We start from the raw sequence: 21,384 nt of genomic DNA, 5'->3' as shown, positions 1-21,384 counted from the left end.
AGATCACGTTCCTCTGATTTTGAATGGAAAATATTTTAAAATTGAGTCTCGACGAGGTAACAGCGTGACTGCGAAATGTCTCATGTGCTTGCCAGCTGTAAATAAATGTGTAACGGGCAGCACAACGTCAAATTTTGTTACTCACATGAAACGAGTTCACAAAAATTCGGTATTAGAATACAAGATATACTAAGAAAAATGTTTACTTGATTTAAAATGAAATATAAAAAGAAAAGGAAGTGTGGAAATTCCTAATGCAAATTGAAAAAAAAATGAAACAAAGAAAATTAGATTTTGACAATAATACATCGGTGTCTCAAAACAAAATTAATGATCTCATTATGAAATTTATAGTAAATGGACTTCAATCATCAAGAATTTTTGATACCCAAGCCTTTAAAAATCTTGTGGCAGGTGAGTGATATGTTGGTTTATAATGTAATTTTCTATATATTTTAATGACATTTAAATTAATCTTTACTTTTTAAATAATTTATATATTATGTAAATTAAAAAACACTAACATTACTTTTACCAATTAAATAACACAAATACAACACAATAATCAGGTATGAATTAGACATGTTATTTATTTTAATTATTTAAATTTTAAATATATAACATAGTGAAATTGTGACGATTGCGATGATAATGATTGCGTCTTTGAGGCGTGCCGCCTGTATATATCCATATAATTTAGTAGACATTCTATGTATGTATATCTTGTTATTCGATATGCTATATATGCGACGCTGCTATGTGCTGTTTTGTATATAGGGAGTATAGCATATGCGACGCGTGCTACGAGCTGTTCTAAGTATAGAAAAAAGTATAGAAGGGAGTATAGAATTTTTTATGATATAGAAAGCGTTATGTAGATAGGGCGGTAAAAACATATAAAAGGCCGCGAGTTGAGATATAGAGGGTAGGTCGTTTTTTTTATTTATTTTAGGTTTTGTTTTTAGCTTGGTTTCGTTCTGGTATCGCTTGATAGTTTGCCTGATAATTATAGTATTAATAGATTGTTAATTTTGGATTTATCGCTTGCTAATAAAGACAGAGGTTTGATTTGTACTATTTTGTTTTTATTGAATAAAAGAAGTGTACACTTGAAATTTGGCTCGGCTTAATTATTTTACCTAAAAAAATGTATGTTGAAGAAGACTTGCTGATAGTCGACTAGGTCGGTGTCTCTAGTCAACAAGCAGGGCGCGAACAAACTTCCGCCCGGCCCGTGTTTTCAGACCATGAAAGGGTCTATTGTAGAGTGGCGGATTCCGGCCAGGAAAGACTCCGCCGAGGTGAAGGCTCGGGTGGATATTCGTATGCGGACGCGGTTCGGGACCACGTGGTGCGGAATTCGAATGCCGCCCGGCGAAAATTTACAACATTAATGATTAATGCTTTTGAATGTTACTTATTGTACTGTCCTTTACTTTATCCTCCTTGGCTTGATTTTGAATTGACTTGGATTGACTTTTCTCAATCTTATTTACTAACTTTGCATTCATTACTGTTTTTATTTATACTATTAGGTCTGGCTCCATATGCAACTGTTATGACAAGAGCTACCTTATTAAAGAAACTTCAGAAACAGATAAAAACTCTTAAATTATCGTTAAAGCAGCACCTTGCTTCTCTAAAATATTTATGCATAACAACTGATGCATGGTCAACTGCAGAAAAAGGTTATTTAGGTGTAACTGTTCATTGGATCTCATCACAATTGATAAGACAATCTGCTGCATTGTCTTGCTGTCGTCTTCGAGAAATGCACACATACAATTTGATTGGAAAAACTTTACAAAAAATTTTCAATGAATATGACATATCTGCTGATGCCAAGATTGTGTGCTGTATCACTGACAACGGTGCAAACTTTATAAAGCATTTCGTGAATTTGGAATTTGCTATACGAACATAGCATCTATTTCAGAAAAATCTGTTTTAGAACAAGGGTTTGATAATGATGATGACGATGATACTGAGGAAGACTATGATAAAATTGAGATAGCATCTATTGAAAACATTGCAAGAGATGCTGAATTAGACCCTGATGTTTACATAATTTTGCCACCTTACTATCCTTGCTCTAGTCACACTCTTAGTCTTATTGCTGTGATTGATTCTCAAAAAGCTTTAAAAGAAAATGCAATATTCAAGAAACTTCACAATTCAAAAATGGCAAAGTGTTCGGCACATCTTCAAGATCAATTAAAAGTTCAGATGCTATTGATAAAATTGTAGTACATAGACGATTAATAAAGCCATCCTTAATAAAGGATTTCTATCGTCGCCATTTCTGAAACCTGGCTTACTTCACAGACAAAACCTCTCGCCAGGTTGGATGGTTATAATTTTGAGGATCATGTGAGAGATTGTCCAACAATGTGGAATTCATTGTATGATTCATTATTATTAGTGCTAAATGGCATAAAAAATTCATAATGTAGCAGTATTTAAAGATAATGAGTTAGAATACATATCGGAGTATATTACTGTTTTACATCCTGTTGCTGCTGCTTTGGACAAACTGCAGGGTGATAAGTCTGAAAGCAATGCTTTTATGGGGTTCTTGATTCCTACTCTTTCATCTGTCAAACAAAAACCGGGTGATATAATTCAATCAGGTTCTCTGAAACATTGTTGTCCACTGGCAAAGGCCTTGTTATGTGGTGTAGAGAGACGATTCGAACAACTTACTGAATTAATCATTCAGCCAATAATTTTATCATTGCAGCAATAGCACACCCTTATTTTAAACTACGTTGGATACCACAACAACATGTTGAAAAATGTTGTACATTGTTTATTAATGCATGTATCTAAATGGAAATAGATGTGAAAAATATAAGCCCAATTTCAATAGATACAGTCATACAATCATCAAATAATGACGAATTTTTTGAATTTGTAAAGGTTGTTGATCAGCCCAGTAGCAGTAAGGTTCAAGTGCTCTTTATTTGGAAAAAGTAGCAACAGATTTGATAGTGCTGGACAGATAAAAGAAGTTGTTATTAAGTTCAATACACCAGTACCTTCATCAGCACCAGTTGAGAAACTTTTTTCACATGGTGGCTTGATACAACCAAAAAAAAGTACCAGACTTGGGGATGCTGTTTTCGAAAATCTGCTATTGATGAAGGCTAATGCTGATTTTCTTGAAAAAGATGATTGAAATATTAATTTAAATGAAAGAATTAATACCATGTCTATTATTATTTTAATGGAAAGATAATTGAACTAAAATATTAACACCATGTTTATTAACTTTAGACTACAAGTATATTATGAAATATGTATATAAACATATATAATATATTATATATGTTTTATTTTTTGTATTAAAAACTATCTTTTGTTTATATATTTAGTATTCTTTGCTATTTTTATACAGAGTGAGCCAAAAGTAGGTGGACAGCCACTGGAATAAATTTATGCATTATTTATATTAACACATTATCTATTATAACTAATGATACAACTATGTTGTTTGTGTTATATAATTAAAACTCTAAATCCACAATTATTCTAATTTAATCTAATTTCTTATTAATCTCTAAATAAATATTTTTTACCGTCCACCTACTTTTGGCTCACCCTGTATATTAAGCATTATGCTATTAATTGCATTAAAACTTTTAATTTGGATTTCTCTATAATTTTATTAATTGCTTAAAATTTGCTTATGCTCATAATAAAATACATTATAAAAAACTATCATTTTTCACATAACCAAAATATTTTGTTATCTTAGTATTGATGTAATATTATATTAAGTATTATAAAATGTAAGCATATGTATTCATAAGACTATGTGACACTCATTAAATAAATTTCCTATGATGTAATCTGTAAGTTCAAAAAGTTTGATGATGTAATCTGTAATCGGACACATCATTGCAAGTAATCAGTAATTTGTAATCTTAAGCTAATTTTAAAAGTAATTTGTAATTTGGCATCAGATTACTTTCCAAAAAGTAATCTATACAACACTGGATATAATTTTCAACATTTATAATAATTTAATAAATCACAATAAATATTTGTTAATGATATATTATATATGATGCATATTCATAAATATTTTTTGTTTTCTCATTGTCACTTCTTTCATCAATATTCAACATCATTAATTTGATAAATTCAATTAAACTAGGTCAGGTCATTTTAGTCTGGGAATTTCTCTTTCAGGATCATCTTTGTTTATAATGCTATTGCAATTTGTATTATTTATTTAATACTTTTAGCTTTGCTTTAATATTTCCCTATACAGTAAAAGTCCTCTAGAGCGGGACCCTAAAGAACGGACAGATAAGAGTAACGGACAGTATTGCTTGGCACGGAACCGTTTTGCATGTTAAATAAACCCTAAAGAACGGACATTTTAGAGGAACGAACTACGGACAGGGTTTTAAGTACAAATTGACTTTTATGTCTTAAAGAGCGGACAATTTATAACAAAAACACATAAAATATTTGATAAAATGCGCCATCTAATTTGAATATTTGTATTTATTCTATTCTATGGAATGCGCTAAAGAAACTTTGATAATCTTTGGTTATTTAAAAAAAATTATTTTCGCTCTTTGATTTTTTATCGTGGTCGTGTTGATAAACTGTTGTGTAATAATGGAGTCGACTCTGCGAAAAAAATTTTTAAACTTGGAAGAAAAAATGCTGGTGGTGAAAAAATTAAATGATGGAGTTAGCATACGAAAAATTGCTAAAAATTTGGTTGCGGAAAAACTCAAATTGCAAATATTCGTGAAAATAAAGAATCTGTAAAAAGGCAGTGGGAAGCGGGAGTGCCAAGTAAGAATAAAACGTTGAAAAGACGAAAAACGGATTTTGAAGAGATCAATTTTAAATTGTTTGAATGGTTTTCTGAAGCTCGGTCAAAGAATCTGCCAGTTAGTGGACCAATGGTGAAGGTTAGAGTTCTTTAAACAAAATTTTACCTTACCACCTTTTTAAAAATAGGGAAAATAAAGAATTTATTTTGTTTTTTTCTAACCTTCTTTATTATTGTTAGGAAAAAGCTATTGTTATTGCTGTAGACTGTATCGGCTGTGAAAATTTCATGGCATCAACTGGTTGGCTAAGAAGTTGGCAGAAGCAGTTTGGGATAAAATTTGTAAAACTTGCTGGTGAAGCTGCTGATGTTGATGAAAAAATAGTTGATGATTGGAAAAAAAAGGCTTCCTGAGATTACATCTGGATTCTTACCTGAAAATATATTCAATGCAGATGAGACAGGTCTTTATTATCGCAGTTTACCACAACGTTCATTTGTTTTGAAATCTGATAAAAGGAAAGGCATCAAGACAGCCAAAGAAAGAATAACTGTTCTTTTAGCTTGCTCTCAGACAGGGGAAAAATTGCCACCTTTGGTCATTGGCTATGCAGAAAATCCTCGATGTTTTAAAGGTTAAAATTTCAGATGATATTTTCAAAACTATAAAAAATTTCAACTGATTAATTTTATTTATAGCCTTGAAAAAAAACAGTTTACCTGTGATGTATCGCTGGAACAAAAGGGCATGGATGACTGCCAGATTATTTTTAGAGTGGTGCCAAATCTTAAACAATAAAATGCAAATAAAAGGTTTGGCGTGATGACTCAATCCATAGCCCACAAAGTTCTGAAAATCATGAACAATTTGAAGTCCAAGATAATGAAGAGGAAGAAGAGGCTCCAGTCCAAGAAGTTTCTACAAAGATGGCATTACAATGTGCCAGGAAGCTAACTTCCTATTCGATACATATGGGCAATAGAGAATTGTTACAATTTTCTGAGAACATTGAAAATATTTTAGAAATTGAATTGTTAAAAACAAAATGTTTTGGCAAACAGACAACTATGAATGATTTTTTTCCATAACAATATTAAAAACGTGTTGTTTTATTTTAATTTTTTATGTAGTATATCAAAAAAGATTTTGATGTTGAGTCTTGAGGAGAGGACAGTTAAGAGGAGAGGACAGTTTGGTCATTCCCAAATGGTGTCCTCTCTAGAGGACTTTTACTGTATATACAACAAGGAGCACTGATGATGATTCATTCGGAATCGAAAAATGGCCTTATTTGCAGCATGAACTCGAAAAATAAGTTCATTTTGAATTTTAATAAACTAAACGTTCACCAAAAAACTTTAGTGAGAAAAATCGAAAAAACGAACTACAAACATATTAACGCCAACATTCGGTAGAATTTATAGAATATTGTATATATATATATATATATATATATATATATATATATATATATATATATATATCAATTTGTTGCCAAAGAATCAATCCGGCTATCGTCAATATTTTTCCACAGAAACTGCACTCATTGATATTTTCTCCCAGTTGTTCTCTTCAGTTGACAGTCAATGCGTTTCTTTTTTATCATCATTATGACATCATTGAATTTTCCACATCTGTCCGTAGTCTTGGAGTTATTATTGACTCAAACTTAAAGATGGATTTACATATTAATAATTTAGTGAGGGTCTGCTCCAACCAACTCCGTTTATTACGCAATGTCAAAAAATCACTAAACACGTCTGTTCTTCAAAGCTTGGTTTCCTCTTTCGTCTTTTCCAGACTAGACTACTGCAATGGCCTTTTTTATGGTGTCACCAAAAGGTCTTTTTCAAAGCTTCAGTCAATACAGAATCGTGCGGCCAAGCCAGTTTTGGGTGGTTCGTGGTTCGATCATGTTACGCCTATTTTGAATAGGTTGCACTGGTTGAGGGTTGAAAAACGTGTTTCCTTCAAGTTGGCAGTTTTGATGTTTAAATGTGTCAATAATACAGCACCTCCCTACCTCATCGATAGATTGGAATCATACAAATCTCATTTTTCAAAATATTCCTTCCGATCAACCGAGCGCAATTTATTTTTTATCCCGACCACAAAGTTGGTGACGGGTTCCCGCAACTTTGCGGTTCTTGGACCGATTGTTTGGAATGGTTTACCTCCATACTTACGTGACCCTAACCTATCATATTTACAATTTCGAAGTCAACTTAAAACTTATTTATTTGCACAATGAATGTCCGTCTTATTTGTCTATGATTTAGTAGCGCTTTTGAGATTCAACAATAAAAAAGCGCTGTATATAAATTTCCGTGATAATAATAATATATATATATATATATATATATATATATATGTGTGTGTATGTATGTGTGTATATATATATATATATATATATATATATATATATATATTATTTCATTGTATTTGGACCTAGGATAAAAACTAACCTCATTAATATTCAAACTAAAGTTAAATAACAACTTACGCTTAATACATCGACTAAGACTTAAATTTTCAAACCATATTTTACAGACATTGTATAACTCAATTGTATTGCCTTATTTAACATATTGTATTCCTATTTGGGGTTTTACTACTAAATATAATCTCCATCTTCTTAATGCATGTCAAAATTATTATTTACGAATTGTTTTTGGTCTTAATAAATATGCTCATGTCAGTCGGTACTACTGTATAAACATATCTTAAAAGTAAATCAGTTACACATTTTGTACAATATATAATTCGTTTTCTGTTTTAAATAATTTATATAAATTAATAATTATTTGTTCTTTCTTATCTTATCAAATATCTTACATATATTATATTACATTATATATAATGCACTGAAGATGAGTTATCAATAACTCGAAATAGCTATCTGCAAATTTATTTAATAAAATTCTTAAAACAATAAAATGTCCAATTTTTCTGACATTAATAAACTAAAAAGAAATATAAAAAGGTTGAACAATGTTGAAAGTAGTGTTGAATTTTTTAAATGTTGCGTTAACAACAGTCGCCAGAATAAATCACGGAGTATTTCTGATGTATAATTGTGGAATTTTCGTCAACATGGTCATGCTCACGTTAGATAAAAGCAAACCAATTGAAAAGAATTTGATCCAATAAGATTTAGATTAAGCATATTTAATAATGTGATTGCTAATTCTGATGACATGATAAATGAATGTGTATTTTGTTGTAATGAAAACGCTGATGAATCGTGGATTCAGTGTCAAAACTGTTTCCGCTAGGTTCATAGAAAATGTACCCTCATCACATGCAGTGATTGGACTAAAGTGTTGTATAATTGTAATATTTGTCGGTCTCTACTAGGTCAAATATAATTGACAATTAAATGAGTCTGCTTCAGGCAGCTCTCTAGGTAAGTTGCGTTTTTATTAAACCCATTTTCTGCTGGCGTCCTTTATAAAGGACACTTACAAAAAAATTCATTAAAAATCGAAATCTTGTTATATTTGTATCTTTTTTTCTTTTAAAAATTGTATACTTCCTTCTATAATTTATTTTTGTAAAAAAATATTTAGTTTTAAATCAATTTAAATAGCCGAGTTTGCAAAATTGGTGAAAAAATGTCTCAACATAAAAAGTTAGTAATTTTTTTATTTTGTTTGCGAAAATTTTAATATATTATGGATTAAATTTGTGTATTAATGTATTTTAAATATTATTTTGCAAAAAACAAATCCTATTTAACTGTTGAATATTTTAAAATCAGTCATAAGCATGTGTCCTTTATAAAGGACGCTAGCAGAATATGATACCCTGAGATTCACTTAGTTATCACATTACAAATTTTTGTTTTTCAATAGTGTAAATACAATAAACACTATCAATGAATTATTATTAGTTAGTATGAACATAATAATAAGTTTACTATTTATTGTAAAGATATTCAAGTTAATAAAATAATTTTTTTTAGGTTTTTTCAGAAAAATTCTGCTAAGAAGTATTCTCTGCAAGATGTTTTAACCATGATTGGAGATGATGACAGCATTATTGAAGCTGACATTTTTATCAGTCCTCCTGATGAAGATGATGTATTGGATGAAATACATGATCAAGGATCATTTGATGATCTAGCTGCATGGCAATTACTGAGTAAGGCCGAAGCAAAAATAAAACAAATTGGTGGATCCAAAAAAATTAGCATTGTGAGTATTGATTATGTTTAATATTTTATAAATGAATGATAAATTACTATCATAATTCAAAGACATTAATAATTTTTTAAATTATTTAAAAAAAATCTACAATAGAATGATAAATCATGTGAAAGTGATAGAAACGATGAAATTTTCAATATCTCAAAACCAAAAAAAGATAAAAGAACAAGACAATGAAAAAAAGTTGATATATTTGTAAGTCATCAGATGGTCACCATCTACAAAAAATGTCCAAACAAAGAAGATGTGGCCATTGTGACAAAAAGACAAACTTAATATATGTTTTGTATGTGATGTAGCACTGCACATTGCTTGTTTACCTGATATTCATAAATGATTTTTTAACTTTTTTTAAATGACTTATATTTTTTTATTTATATTTTCAATCTTTTGTTTATTTGTTTCATAAAAATGATGAAAGTCATATTCTGCTGGCGTCCTTTATAAAGGACGTTTTGAAAAATCGCTCTAACTTTTTTAAAAATTAAAATTTTGAAAAAAGAAAAAATACGTATTAGTTTTTTCATTGGTATCTACAACATATATAAAAATCACAAAAATCTAAAATCTCAGCAGAAAATGGGTTAATTGAATGAACCTGCTTCAGGCAGCTCTCTAGATAGGTTGCGATTTTTTAACTTTCTCGTTACCGGTGACCAAATTTAGAAACGTATGGGTGACGCGTTCAATCCAATATTTGGGGGTGTGCACGAAACTGGAGAAAGTTTTGTTTTATATGATATTTTAGAGGATGAAATTGTCTATTAGAATATGCAGGTATTTTTGAAATGCACACATAGATGGAATTTTGGCGATTTTTTAACTATCTCGTTACCATTGTTATATTAATATATAACAATTTGATGATGGAGTGTTTTTATTGTTTTATACAATTTTTAATCTGAATACAGTTAAAATGTTATAAATAACAAAAATGGAACAAAAATAAATATTTTTTTCATTTCATGAAACCTTTAAATATTTTTCACTTAATCGGTTTTTTCATAATCTGCCTTTTACATATGCTTCATCGTCGCTGAGTTTGAACCGTCGCGAACATTACCCACGAAGTATTGCGGTAAAGTGAAACAAAATAAAATTTCATCAGATCGTCTTATTGATTGAAATTTTAATAAACGTAAAAATAAAACGTTCACTAACTACTAAAGAAGTGTAAAAAGAACTCGCCTCCATCACCACTGACTGATTGGAAAAGACCAGACCATGCCGATCGTAAAATAAATTATGCTAGCAACGATGTCAACAGAACAACTCGGCCCAATTCGATAAATTTAATCAGCTTCATGCCATGTACACCATATAAATAAAATATGATTTGTGTTAAAAGAAATTAAATTATATTGATAAAGTCATATATGTAAAATATAATATAGATAGAATAAAACACTAAACTATATATAAGAATGAACATACAAACATTAATTTAATCTTTAAATTGAATTTTTGTTGAATAACTGAGTGACGATTCAGTAATTTTAGTATTCATATATCTTGATCCAACATATCCAACTGGTCTGGTTTGAATACTGTCGGTCCGAAACCCAAAGACTATCATACGCCATGCACGAGTGATGCGATGCTTGCGTGTGCATACATTAATGTGTATGTAATGTACGTTGTGCAGTGTGGATAGTACAGCCTTTGTGGCACGAAGGTTTAAATACAGAGATGATATATATAATCGGTTCATCGATTTTGGCTGTAAAAACAATATTTAGTTTTGGTGTTTCGAAAAAACTGTACATTTTCTCAACAACTCCAAGATAGTTACTAATGTCTTGAATGCTACAAGCTTTACTTAGAACTAAGTTTAATGAATGTGAAGCACAATGTACAAATATGGCTTTTCATACTTTTCTTTCACAAATGCAACACAATTATACTCTTCAACATTTAAAGGTGCACCATCATATCCTTGTCCTCAAAGGTATTTCAAGTCAATACCATATTCTTCTAAAGCAGTTAGAAGCTTCATTGCCAATTCCTTTCCGGTTGTGTATTTTAAAAAAACAAATTGCAAAGAATTTTCAAAAATCTGTTTGGATTTTTCATCATAACATCTTGCGCATATAGAATACTGCTCAATCAAACTAATATCAGCTGTTTCATCTGTCATAAATGTAAAGCATTTTGCATTGTTTATTTGTCTAACAAGTTTTTTAATGTGACTGTGTTACAGCAAGTAATGATCTGATTTTTTATATCTGGACTAGTATATGTAGCATTCTTATAAGATGTTACAAAGTGGTTCTCCAATATTTTATCTCCAGCATTTACTCTATAACGTATTAAAGCTCTAAAATTCCCTTCTTTTTTATGGCTATCATTAAAGTTGATGAATCAATATGATTTCTTATTGTCTTTCAGAAACAATAACTGTATAAATAATAGATTGGAAGTTTTTTTCTATTATCAACAATGTCATTTTCTTTCTTCATTCAATTGAGAGTTGAGAGATGAAACCTTTTTATTTCTTGTTTTAAAAGAGTGAAACAGTTTATTGCTTCGATATGGTAACGGCACTTAATATGATTATTTAATTTATCGATTGCCTATTTCCTGTTTCTCCAGGGTTTTCTTACAAAATATCCTATTTCCTGAAAATGACAATAACCCTCTTCGTCCATGGCAAACAATATGCCCCATCCTCAATAGCTGAATAAGTCAACCAATTGTAAATTTTTAAAAAACTTATCTAAAAACGTCTTTCTTGGGAGTTAAAGTTTGAGAAAGGGAATTTGTATAGATCATGTGAATCCCACAACTGGCTTATTATATCATTTTTTTGCCATCAATATTATATCAATTTTTTTGGCTGACAAAATTAGAAACGTCATAAAGACTTCTTGAAGATCTGGCTGACGAAATATCTTTTTTGGTGAATCAGTAGTTTGTGAAAAATCTTCTTTCTTTTGCAAATAATGCAAAATGGTATTATTTGAAAGTTTTTGCCGTTTCAATTTGTAAATATTAAGAAAATGCTAGTAAAACATAATTATTTGAAACCGGACGCGAAATAATAGATACATAAAAAGATCCTAATTTTATTTAAAAATAAGCACTAAAAGAAAAGATCAAATTTAAACTAAAATGATAAGATATAAGCTGTAAGATATAAACATACTGTTGTAACCTCCTCGACCTCGTAACTACTAACACCGATGCTATAGCTTCAATAATCTCTTAATCTCTAACACCATGTTGCAGCTTCCAACGATAGTCAAGAGTTCGTTTATCCGTAGGTTCCAGATTTCCAATAAATGAACACAACTTCAAACGTAAACTAAGTGCTTGTAAATGTGTCTAATAAAAGTGTCACGTCCATAAATGAATTTACAATCCTCTAATTAATTTACAAGTTTAAGAATTCCTAACTATAAGTCTCCATCTCGACCTCAAGGCTGTAACAATCCTTATGAAAAACAATATCACTGTCATTAACTATATTGAAAATTTCAAATTAAAAAAAAAACAATGAGCCAAAACACCATGATAAATAAAAAGTATATAAAATGAATAATTTTTGAGTATTTAGGTTTAGCCTAACTCTGCAATTATCATGCTTTTTCCAGAACTTTCCCCAATTGCAGTGCGTCGCAAGGATTTGCAGGCACTATTCAGTTTGGACAAGGCTGGTCATTTTTTATATATACTTACAGCCGTTATCAAAATGGCGGTAACTTTACAAAAATTTATTTTTCGGATGCAGTACAAGAATTTGTTTTCTTCGTTTTGGGCCAACAGAGTTTGCTCAAATGAGTCTTATAAGAGATATATAATAAAATCTACAAGTTATTCTGACGATAAAAGACAGAAAAAAATGGCTAAAAGTAGATGCAGTTCCATCAAAATTTGATAACAGGAGACAGACGCAATGGATAGATCGGCTTGGAGACAGAAGCTGATGAATAGGGTAAAATAAAATCCGACCCATAACGGATGGAGACTATAAACTAGGATTGATTGATTGATACATGAATTTACAAGAATATTACGTTCGTTAAGCATTTACGTGAATGAAGGCGATTTGCAGTTTTCATCCAGTTCAGAAATCAATGGTTCAAGCCGTTTATATCATGAAAAAATTGATATTTATCATGACATCTAATTGAATTATTTACAAGGTATAAGCTGTTTAAACCATAAAAGTTTATTTTATCTATGGTATTTGATATCTACATTCATATCTAAATGGATAGTAACGTCATTAACAACACCCCAAAATTAACGGAAAATAATTATCGAATAAAAAACTACAAAATAAATTTAAATTAAATTTTAATATTTTAATATTAGATAAAAAAAGCACAAAATGGCAAAGGCTGCTAACTTTTTCAACAAATGTAAGCTCCTCACACAACAAATAACTGGCCACTGAATAATATGAATAAAAAATAAATATTATGAATAGTAAATGAATATTAATGTGGATAAATAAATGAAAAATTCTATAGAAAACGTATTGTAATAATTCATTAAGCTCCCAGTAAATTATTATACTCCTCAAAGAATATTACTTTACGACCATTCATTTAACTATATCGGCAGTATTTAATTATAGTAACTTCTTACTATTACATACAGTTTTAAAGAAATGATTATTTTATAATAAAATACAATCAAAGTGTTTGGTTGATGAAGGGGATTAATTTTTAACACTATTTATTTTTTTATGCTTTTGTTTTTAACTTAGTTTTATTAAAAATAATGATAACAATAACAACAGTACTAACAACCTGTTGGGCGGCGTGATGGCTCAATGGTTAAAGGCGCCTGGTCTTGCTATTGCTATGACTGGGTTCGAATACAAAGAGATCCCCGCCTATCATATGCAATATGTATGATGCGTGGTTTGCACGCGTATTCATATACGCTGTGTGTGTTTGTCGTTGAAACCTCTGAAGCAAACGCAAAAGAGAGAGAGAAACCTTTAACCGTTTCTAATGCAGTTCAGTTTTGCTATGTTTTTAAATTTAAATGAATTTTTTGTAAAAAAAATAGTTAGTTCATAGTAATTTGTCCAAACGTTGTTGGATCTTCATTGGCTTAATGTTTTTCTAATGCAGTTCAGTTTTGCTATGTTTTTAAATTTAAATGAATTTTTTGTAAAAAAAATAGTTAGTTCATAGTAATTTGTCCAAACGTTGTTGGATCTTCATTGGCTTAATGTTAGGAAAAGAATCTTATACAAAATTTCCATCATGGTGTTCAAATGCCTGAATGGTCTCAGTCCAAGTTACCTGTCTGAAATGATAATACGTAGAGTTAGATCTCATCCGTCAATCAAGTTGCGTTTAGATGATCAAGATTTATTGATGGTGCCGAAAACAAAGTTGGCTGTTGCTGATAGAAGTTTTGCAGTTGCTGGTCCTTCGATCTGGAATAATTTGCCCCATCACCTGCGTCGGCCGGGATTGACTCTTCAACAGTTTCGCAAGGAATTGAAAACTCATATCTTCTTGGATTGATTCGCACAAATCATGGAGCGCCTTTGGGTGACTATAAAAGGCGCTCTACAAGTTCTCTAATAATAATAATAATAATAATGATAATAATAATAATAATAATAATACAGTTATAACGAAATAATTATTTTATAACAGAATACAATCAAAGTTTTTGGTTGATGAAAGGGATTAATTTTTAGTACTATTCATTTTTTATCTTTTTGTTTTTAAAAGTTTTATTAAAGATAATAGTAACAATGACAACAGCACTAACTACCGTTTCTAATGCAGTTCAGTTTGCTATGTTTTTAAGTTTAAATGAATTTTTATAAAAAATAGTTAGTTCATAGTTGATTGATATGAGTGTGATGGTATTGTAAAATTAAAGTAGCGCATATAAATAGGGTTGGTTCTAAGCCGATTATCAAATTGTTTAAATTGTCGGGTAATCTTGACACCCCTTCAAACGCTTATTTTTCAGATAGTTTTTTTAGTATCTGTGTAGTATTTATAGTTTTTGATAAATCAAATTATTTAAGTCGCTTCTTAAACGTGTTTTCATTTTTAAATGAGCGGTTTACTGACTTTTATACAAATTTGTTTTTGTCATTATCACGTTCAAATTACTAAAAAATAATTATTTTTGGTTTAAATCAGTTGTTCTAAATTTTCTTTTATACTCTAACATGTTAGTTATAATAATATTTTTCAAATTTTGTTTAACTATAATTAAAATTCAGTTTTTGCTTAATTTACGAGATTGATAGAGTTTGGGGCAACGTTGACATACTTTGTGACGTTTGCCCCACGGCCTCACATGACAAAATTTTTTAATAAGAACTTTGCTATTAATAAATAGAAGATTACAAACTTATCAATAAGTTTTCAATTTAATTCACAACAGAAATAATGGTTAGAAATTATACAAGGACCTCAAATGCTTGTGGCTATTCTTCTGAAAAATTGCAAAATGCTTCGCAAGCAATCAAGAATGAGGAGTCAAAAAGCAGTGTTAGTAAAAGGTTCGCATACCTCGAACTACTCTTATTAAAAAACTTAAGACAGACATTTCTTCTACTATCATTTTAGGTCGATTGAGAAGAATTTTTGATAAGTTAAAGCAAGAACTTATACAATACTGTCTAATAATGCAAAGTAGATTTTATGGTCTACCTGTAAAACACCTTCGTTTTATTGCTTATCAGCTAGCAGTGAAAAATCAATTAAAACATCCTTTTAATAATAATAAACAAAACTTTAAGCTAACAAAATCCAGAAGCAACCAGTTTGTATCGCATATCAGGTTTCATTAAAATTCAATTCAAAGGTTTTATGATATTCTTAAAATTGAAATAGTAAAGCAAAAATTTCCAGCTCATAGAATTTTTAACATAGATGAGTCTGGAATCAGCACAGTTCAAAAACCAGGTAAAAAGGATTAAAACAAGTGGGCAAGGATGTGAGTGCTGAAAAAGGCATAACAACCACTATTGTTTGTTCCATGAGTGCAGGGGTCAGTTTATTCCCCCAATGATGATATTCACACGGAAATAAATGAATGAAAGGTTGATGATTGGAGCACTTCCTGGTAGTATAGGTTTACCATCTCCAAAGGGAATATTTACATCATTTTATAAATTTTGTAAAACCAACTAAAAATGACTCTGTTCTAGTCATCCTTGATGGTCATAAAAGTCTTGAAGTCATTGTTTTGGCTAAAGAAAACCACATCTGTATGATTTTTTATTATTCTTTAAAAAATCAGAATCTGAAAGACGCAGAAACTGTTACAGCATGCAAAGCATTAATATAAAATGGTAACGAAAAAAAAATAAATAAAAAACGGAGAGAAAAATGTTTAAACGTGAAAAGTATTGAAAGTAAAATAAAGTAATGGTATAAAAAAGCAAATTAATAAAGTAATTTATGGATGGACTAGATAATGGCTTAGTGAGTTAGTGAGGTGATCGATAAATAAAAAGAAATTTAGATTGAGTAAATGATAAAGTTTTATTGAGTGCTAATATGTTTGAGGTGCCTTGTGATAAATGTCTTTTTCCTGATATGTTGATTAAGCGGCGACTTGATAGTTATGGTTGCGTTGACGAAGGTAGTAGTTTTGATTAGTGGTAGTAGAGGATGGGTGATTACTTTACCACCACACACAAGCCATCGTCTTCAGCCATAAGATCTAACTTTTTTGGTCCATTAAAATGTAATTATAACAGAAAAATAGATAGGTGGGTGTTAAATCATCCAGGAAGAAAAGTAATAGATTATAATAAAAAATACTATTTTTGGTCAGTCTTTTTGAAAACAACAAATGCAGACAAAGAAGTGAAAGGATTTTTAAAATCTGGGATATGTCCTTTCAATACAGATGTTTTTGATGAAGAAGATTTTGCACCCTCACTTGAAACAGAAAAACAAACTACAATTGAAGCAGTATCTCTAAATGAAGAAAAAAAGATTTCAAACTTTTCAAACAAAGATGGAAAAAAGATGTTAGTTTTTATTATTATTTTATAAAATGAAAAAATTTATTAATCTCAGTATAATATTTAGAAACTAACAATTTTTCTGCATTTTTTTTCTAATTATTTCATTTTTTATTTTTACTAAAAAATGTGCAACAAAATCTGAAATAAAGAAACTAAAAAATTTAGGTGAGTCAAAGAATGTCAATGTTCTAACAAATCCTCTACCTGATTCAGCAAAAATCAGGTATCAATCCTTGATTTAAGTCCATTGCCAAACGAATAATAAAGAAAATGGTTCTAAAAAAAAAAAGAAAAGCTGGGACTTCTTGTATGCTCACTTCCACACCCTATAAAACACAACTGATATTTCCATCAACATCAAAACAATATTTGAAATTAGCAGAGAATAAGCAAAACAAAAAGCATAAGAAATTCTTGAAAAGCCATAAAACTTATTGCATATATTGCAATGAAGGATGCATAGAACATGATCTGAAAGAAGATAGGCTTTCCTGTCAAAAATGTGGACGCTGGGCACATGAAAGTTGTTGTCCTATTGAAAAAACTGGAAGAGAAAAAACATTAATAAAAAAATAAAATTCGTTAATGATTTTTGCTTGTACCGATAAAAATATTAAACATTTTGGTGAAATATTGATTAAATACTTAACTACAATAATTTTCCATTAACTAAATAACATTGACGTCTTGTTAATTTTTAAAATTATCGCTTTTTGTTTTCTAAATTCGTTAATATTTCATTAAATACTGTTCACCGTTATTTGCCATGGCTAAAAATCTTTCCAATGAAAACTTTGAGTTGATAATTTCCAAAACTTTGGATAGAACTAATGAAAATTTCATTAAATGCCTCGATAGAATTCTAGAAAAATCAAATGAGAATTTGGAAAAGGTCATTACCCTTTCAAATAGAAACCTAGAAAAATTACTGGTAAAATCCGACTCAAATTTAACTAAAATAATTGAATTGTCTAACGAAAACTTGCGTAAAACCACTGTCAATTCCGAGACCCTGATGAGTAAACTGTTTGAAACAACAGTCTTAAGATTGGAAGCTCTTAGTAACAGCTTTGAGCGTGCAGTCAAGGGCATGTCAGATGCAGTTACTGACTGCGTGAATCAGCTTCACATGACTATGTCAACTCTCGGCTCCACTGTTGCCGAATGTCAACAGCAGGTAGTAAAACTCAACAACGCTCCAATGCTGGAGACAATGACAAAAGCCTTGTGGACGGTGGAAGAGGAACGAAAGGAAGAGGAACGTCGGTCTAAAAACGTCATAATATCAGGATTAGAACCTCAGCCGGGGATTGCTGACATGGAGTTAGTTTAAAAATTCTGTGAAGATAACTTGACAATCAAACCTCAGATAAATAGAACCCGCCGTTTTGGTAATTGCAAGATGTGCGTAACTTTCAATAACTCAACATCTGTTGAAGATTTAATAGCTTCATCTAGAATCCTCAGAGCATCACCAACTACTAAAAAAATCTTCATAAATCCTGATCTTTCCAAAAGACAGGCAGAACTGGTTTATCTAAAAAGGCAACAAAGGCGTCAGAACAAAATCAACAACAACCAACCTGGGAGTAATCAGCCCTTTCGTGAAAACATCTAATGAACATCTCCGCTTCGCATTCGCCAATGTTCGTAGTATTCAGAAGCAACAAAATGAACTGGTTTTATTTTTATCAGTTTATAAACCTGAAATTTTTTTTGTTATTGAAACTTGGTTAACTCCGAATGATCCTGATAGTTTATTTTTGCCACCTGGTTATGTCTTTGTTCGATGGGACCGTGAAACACGTGGTGGCGGTGTGGCTTTTATTATCAAGGACACTGTTCCCTACAGGGTTGTCTCAGTGTCATCAGCATTTTCACATATTGAGATAGTCTCTATCGACATTGCTATCTCAAACAAGAATTACCGCCAGTGGTGTGTAGTTATTAACTACAAATAGTTAACTACTAGTTAATAACTACTTGCTAGTAGTTAAGCTGTAGTTAATAACTATTTTTTTCAAAGTAGTTATTAACTAGTAGTTAACTATTTTTTTAGTAGTTAATAACTACAGTAGTTAACTATTTCACATAACTACTTATAATAATAAGCTAATATTTGATCGCCCCTATTTGTGTGCATGCATTGTTGTGTTACTGTTGAAAACAGACATGGTCATCTAATATGCATTTGCTATGCATGACTAATCATATCACATGCTGGATAACAAATGGTTGTATACAACAATGAGCAAAACATATATAAAACATATATACAATATATCATATATATTTATATATATAACATATTGTATATGGACACATATAATAGACATTTTACATTATATACATACATATTATATACACCTATTGCAATAATCTATATGACTATATTGAGGAAAACAGTGAAAGTTCTTGCAAATTAGCTGAACAACTCAACAATTATTTATCTAGTCAGGCAAAAAATGTTGAACATTTATTTTGCTATCCAGCAGTGTGTGCAGCATTTTTAAAAATAAATTCGACATTACCAAGCTCAGCTGCTGTTGAAAGGCTATTCAGTGTTGCCGGACAAATTTCTACTAATAAACGCTGCAAGTTGTCTGATGAACACATAGACAAAATGATTTTTTCGAGAGATTATCTCAGAAAGTCATTAATTTGACATATAATTTTTATGAATAAAACCTTTCAAATAAAAGTTAGTTTGTCTTTAAATTTATCAGTTAACTACTGCAAAAATTAGTAATTTGGTATCGAAAGGTTGTAAACACCAGTTTCTTTTTAAATGGCAATGTTTGGAAAGTAGTTAACTACTAGTTAACTACTAGGTGGTAGTTAAAGAGTAGTTACTAACTACTGTTGTGCAAAGTAGTTGAAAAGTAGTTACTAACTAGATTTTTTCAAAGTAGTTAACTATAGTAGTTAACTACATTTTTTAGTAGTTAGCACAACACCGATTACCGCTTTATTTCATATTATCGCAGTGGTGGTTTCGATATGTTGGCAGAAAAATATGCATTCGACAGCGCTCAATGTATAAAGGAACTTTGCAAAGGTGATATAAACTGTTTGATGGGTGATTTCAACCTTCCCAATATTGACTGGATAAATTACTCTGCACCGAACAATTATATCTATGACATCTTTATGGATCTTTTCAGTGAATTGGGTCTTCACCAATTGGTTGATCAACCAACTCGGGGAAACAATATTTTGGACTTGATTCTATGTGATGATGCCAGCTTGCTGACCGAGTTGGATGTTTCCTGCCCATTTGCTTCAAGTGACCACAACTGTCTCACATTTACAGTCAACTGCGCACCTAGTACCTCATCAGGTGTTGTTTTTAACAATGATACATCTTTCTATGATTTCACCAAGGCTGATTTTGCTTATATGAACAATTGTTTGACGAGTATAAACTGGGATTACCTATTTCAGTATTGTATGGATGTTAACTCCTGCTGGGAACTTTTCGAACAAATAATCAACAATGCTGTGACAACGTATGTCCTCCTACTAAGTCATGCAAATTTCCTCTACTAAGTCATGTCAATCTTACAAAGTCAAACTTCATTTTTGGAAAAAATAGAAAATAACATCTTCCTCTGACGATAGAGAATTCTATTTGTCAATGATGCGTAAATGTTCAAAACTGGCCAATCATTTTAAAAAAATCAATGAACGAAGATTGTTGGCAAAAACTAATGTTCGAAGTTTTTATCGATACGTTAATAAAAAATTGTTTTCTCGACAACAACTTAGCAGTTTGAAATTGAACGACAACAGCGTTACCCATGATCCATTGGTGATGGCTAACACATTCAACAAATATTTTGCCTCAGTGTTCACCAACGACAACAACAGCAACTGCACTTTACTTTGTCGTACCACCAATTCATTAGACGATGTTAGCTTCACTCCCCAACTAGTGTTTTCAGCTCTACGTAATCTAAAATGTACATCCTCGATGGGACCAGATGGTATTCCGAACATCCTACTAAAGATGTGTGCTTCTAGTCTAGCAGTCCCACTATGTCATATTTTCGATACATCCTTCAAAAATAATATGCTGCCAGCTAAATGGAAAACTGCAATTGTGACTCCCATCCACAAAAAAGGACCAACAAACTACCCAAGCAACTACAGACCAATCTCACTTACATGTTCTTGCTGCCGCATAATGGAAAAAATCATCAACAAAAAAATGTTATCTTACATGCCTAACAATAAATTAATATCTCAATTTCAACATGGTTTTTTGCCTGGGAGATCCACCAACACCAACCTTCTACAATTTCTCGGGGATTGGATGTCAATTCGTCAGCAAAGAGAGTGTTGTGACACCGTCTACTTAGATTTTCAAAAAGCCTTCGACTCCGTATCGCACAAAAAACTAATTAGTAAA

The 21,384-nt window shown here is 30.7% G+C and overlaps 3 protein-coding genes across 3 annotated transcripts; all 3 read left to right on the top strand.

The window, feature by feature from the left end:
- Positions 1 to 272: 272 nt before the first annotated feature.
- Positions 273 to 2,247, top strand: HELRODRAFT_173054 (hypothetical protein; the record flags this gene model as incomplete). Its single annotated transcript, XM_009019690.1, has 3 exons — positions 273 to 414; positions 1,245 to 1,412; positions 1,925 to 2,247. The coding sequence occupies 3 exons, from the start codon at positions 273 to 275 to the stop codon at positions 2,245 to 2,247; spliced, it is 633 nt and encodes a 210-aa protein (XP_009017938.1).
- Positions 2,248 to 5,222: 2,975 nt separating this feature from the next.
- HELRODRAFT_136350 (hypothetical protein) lies at positions 5,223 to 5,574 on the top strand (the record flags this gene model as incomplete). Its single annotated transcript, XM_009019689.1, has 2 exons — positions 5,223 to 5,430; positions 5,495 to 5,574. Coding segments are annotated over 2 exons (288 nt in total), but the record flags the coding sequence as incomplete, so codon positions are not given.
- Positions 5,575 to 7,889: 2,315 nt separating this feature from the next.
- HELRODRAFT_173052 (hypothetical protein) lies at positions 7,890 to 9,772 on the top strand (the record flags this gene model as incomplete). Its single annotated transcript, XM_009019688.1, has 4 exons — positions 7,890 to 7,903; positions 8,386 to 8,427; positions 8,761 to 8,992; positions 9,671 to 9,772. The coding sequence occupies 4 exons, from the start codon at positions 7,890 to 7,892 to the stop codon at positions 9,770 to 9,772; spliced, it is 390 nt and encodes a 129-aa protein (XP_009017936.1).
- Positions 9,773 to 21,384: the final 11,612 nt, after the last annotated feature.

The sequence above is a fragment of the Helobdella robusta genome, assembly GCF_000326865.2.
Source record: "Helobdella robusta unplaced genomic scaffold HELROscaffold_25, whole genome shotgun sequence".
Taxonomy (NCBI): domain Eukaryota; kingdom Metazoa; phylum Annelida; class Clitellata; order Rhynchobdellida; family Glossiphoniidae; genus Helobdella; species Helobdella robusta.
The sequence above is the reverse complement of the archived record's forward strand: the minus strand, read 5'-3'. Positions and strand labels throughout refer to the sequence as shown.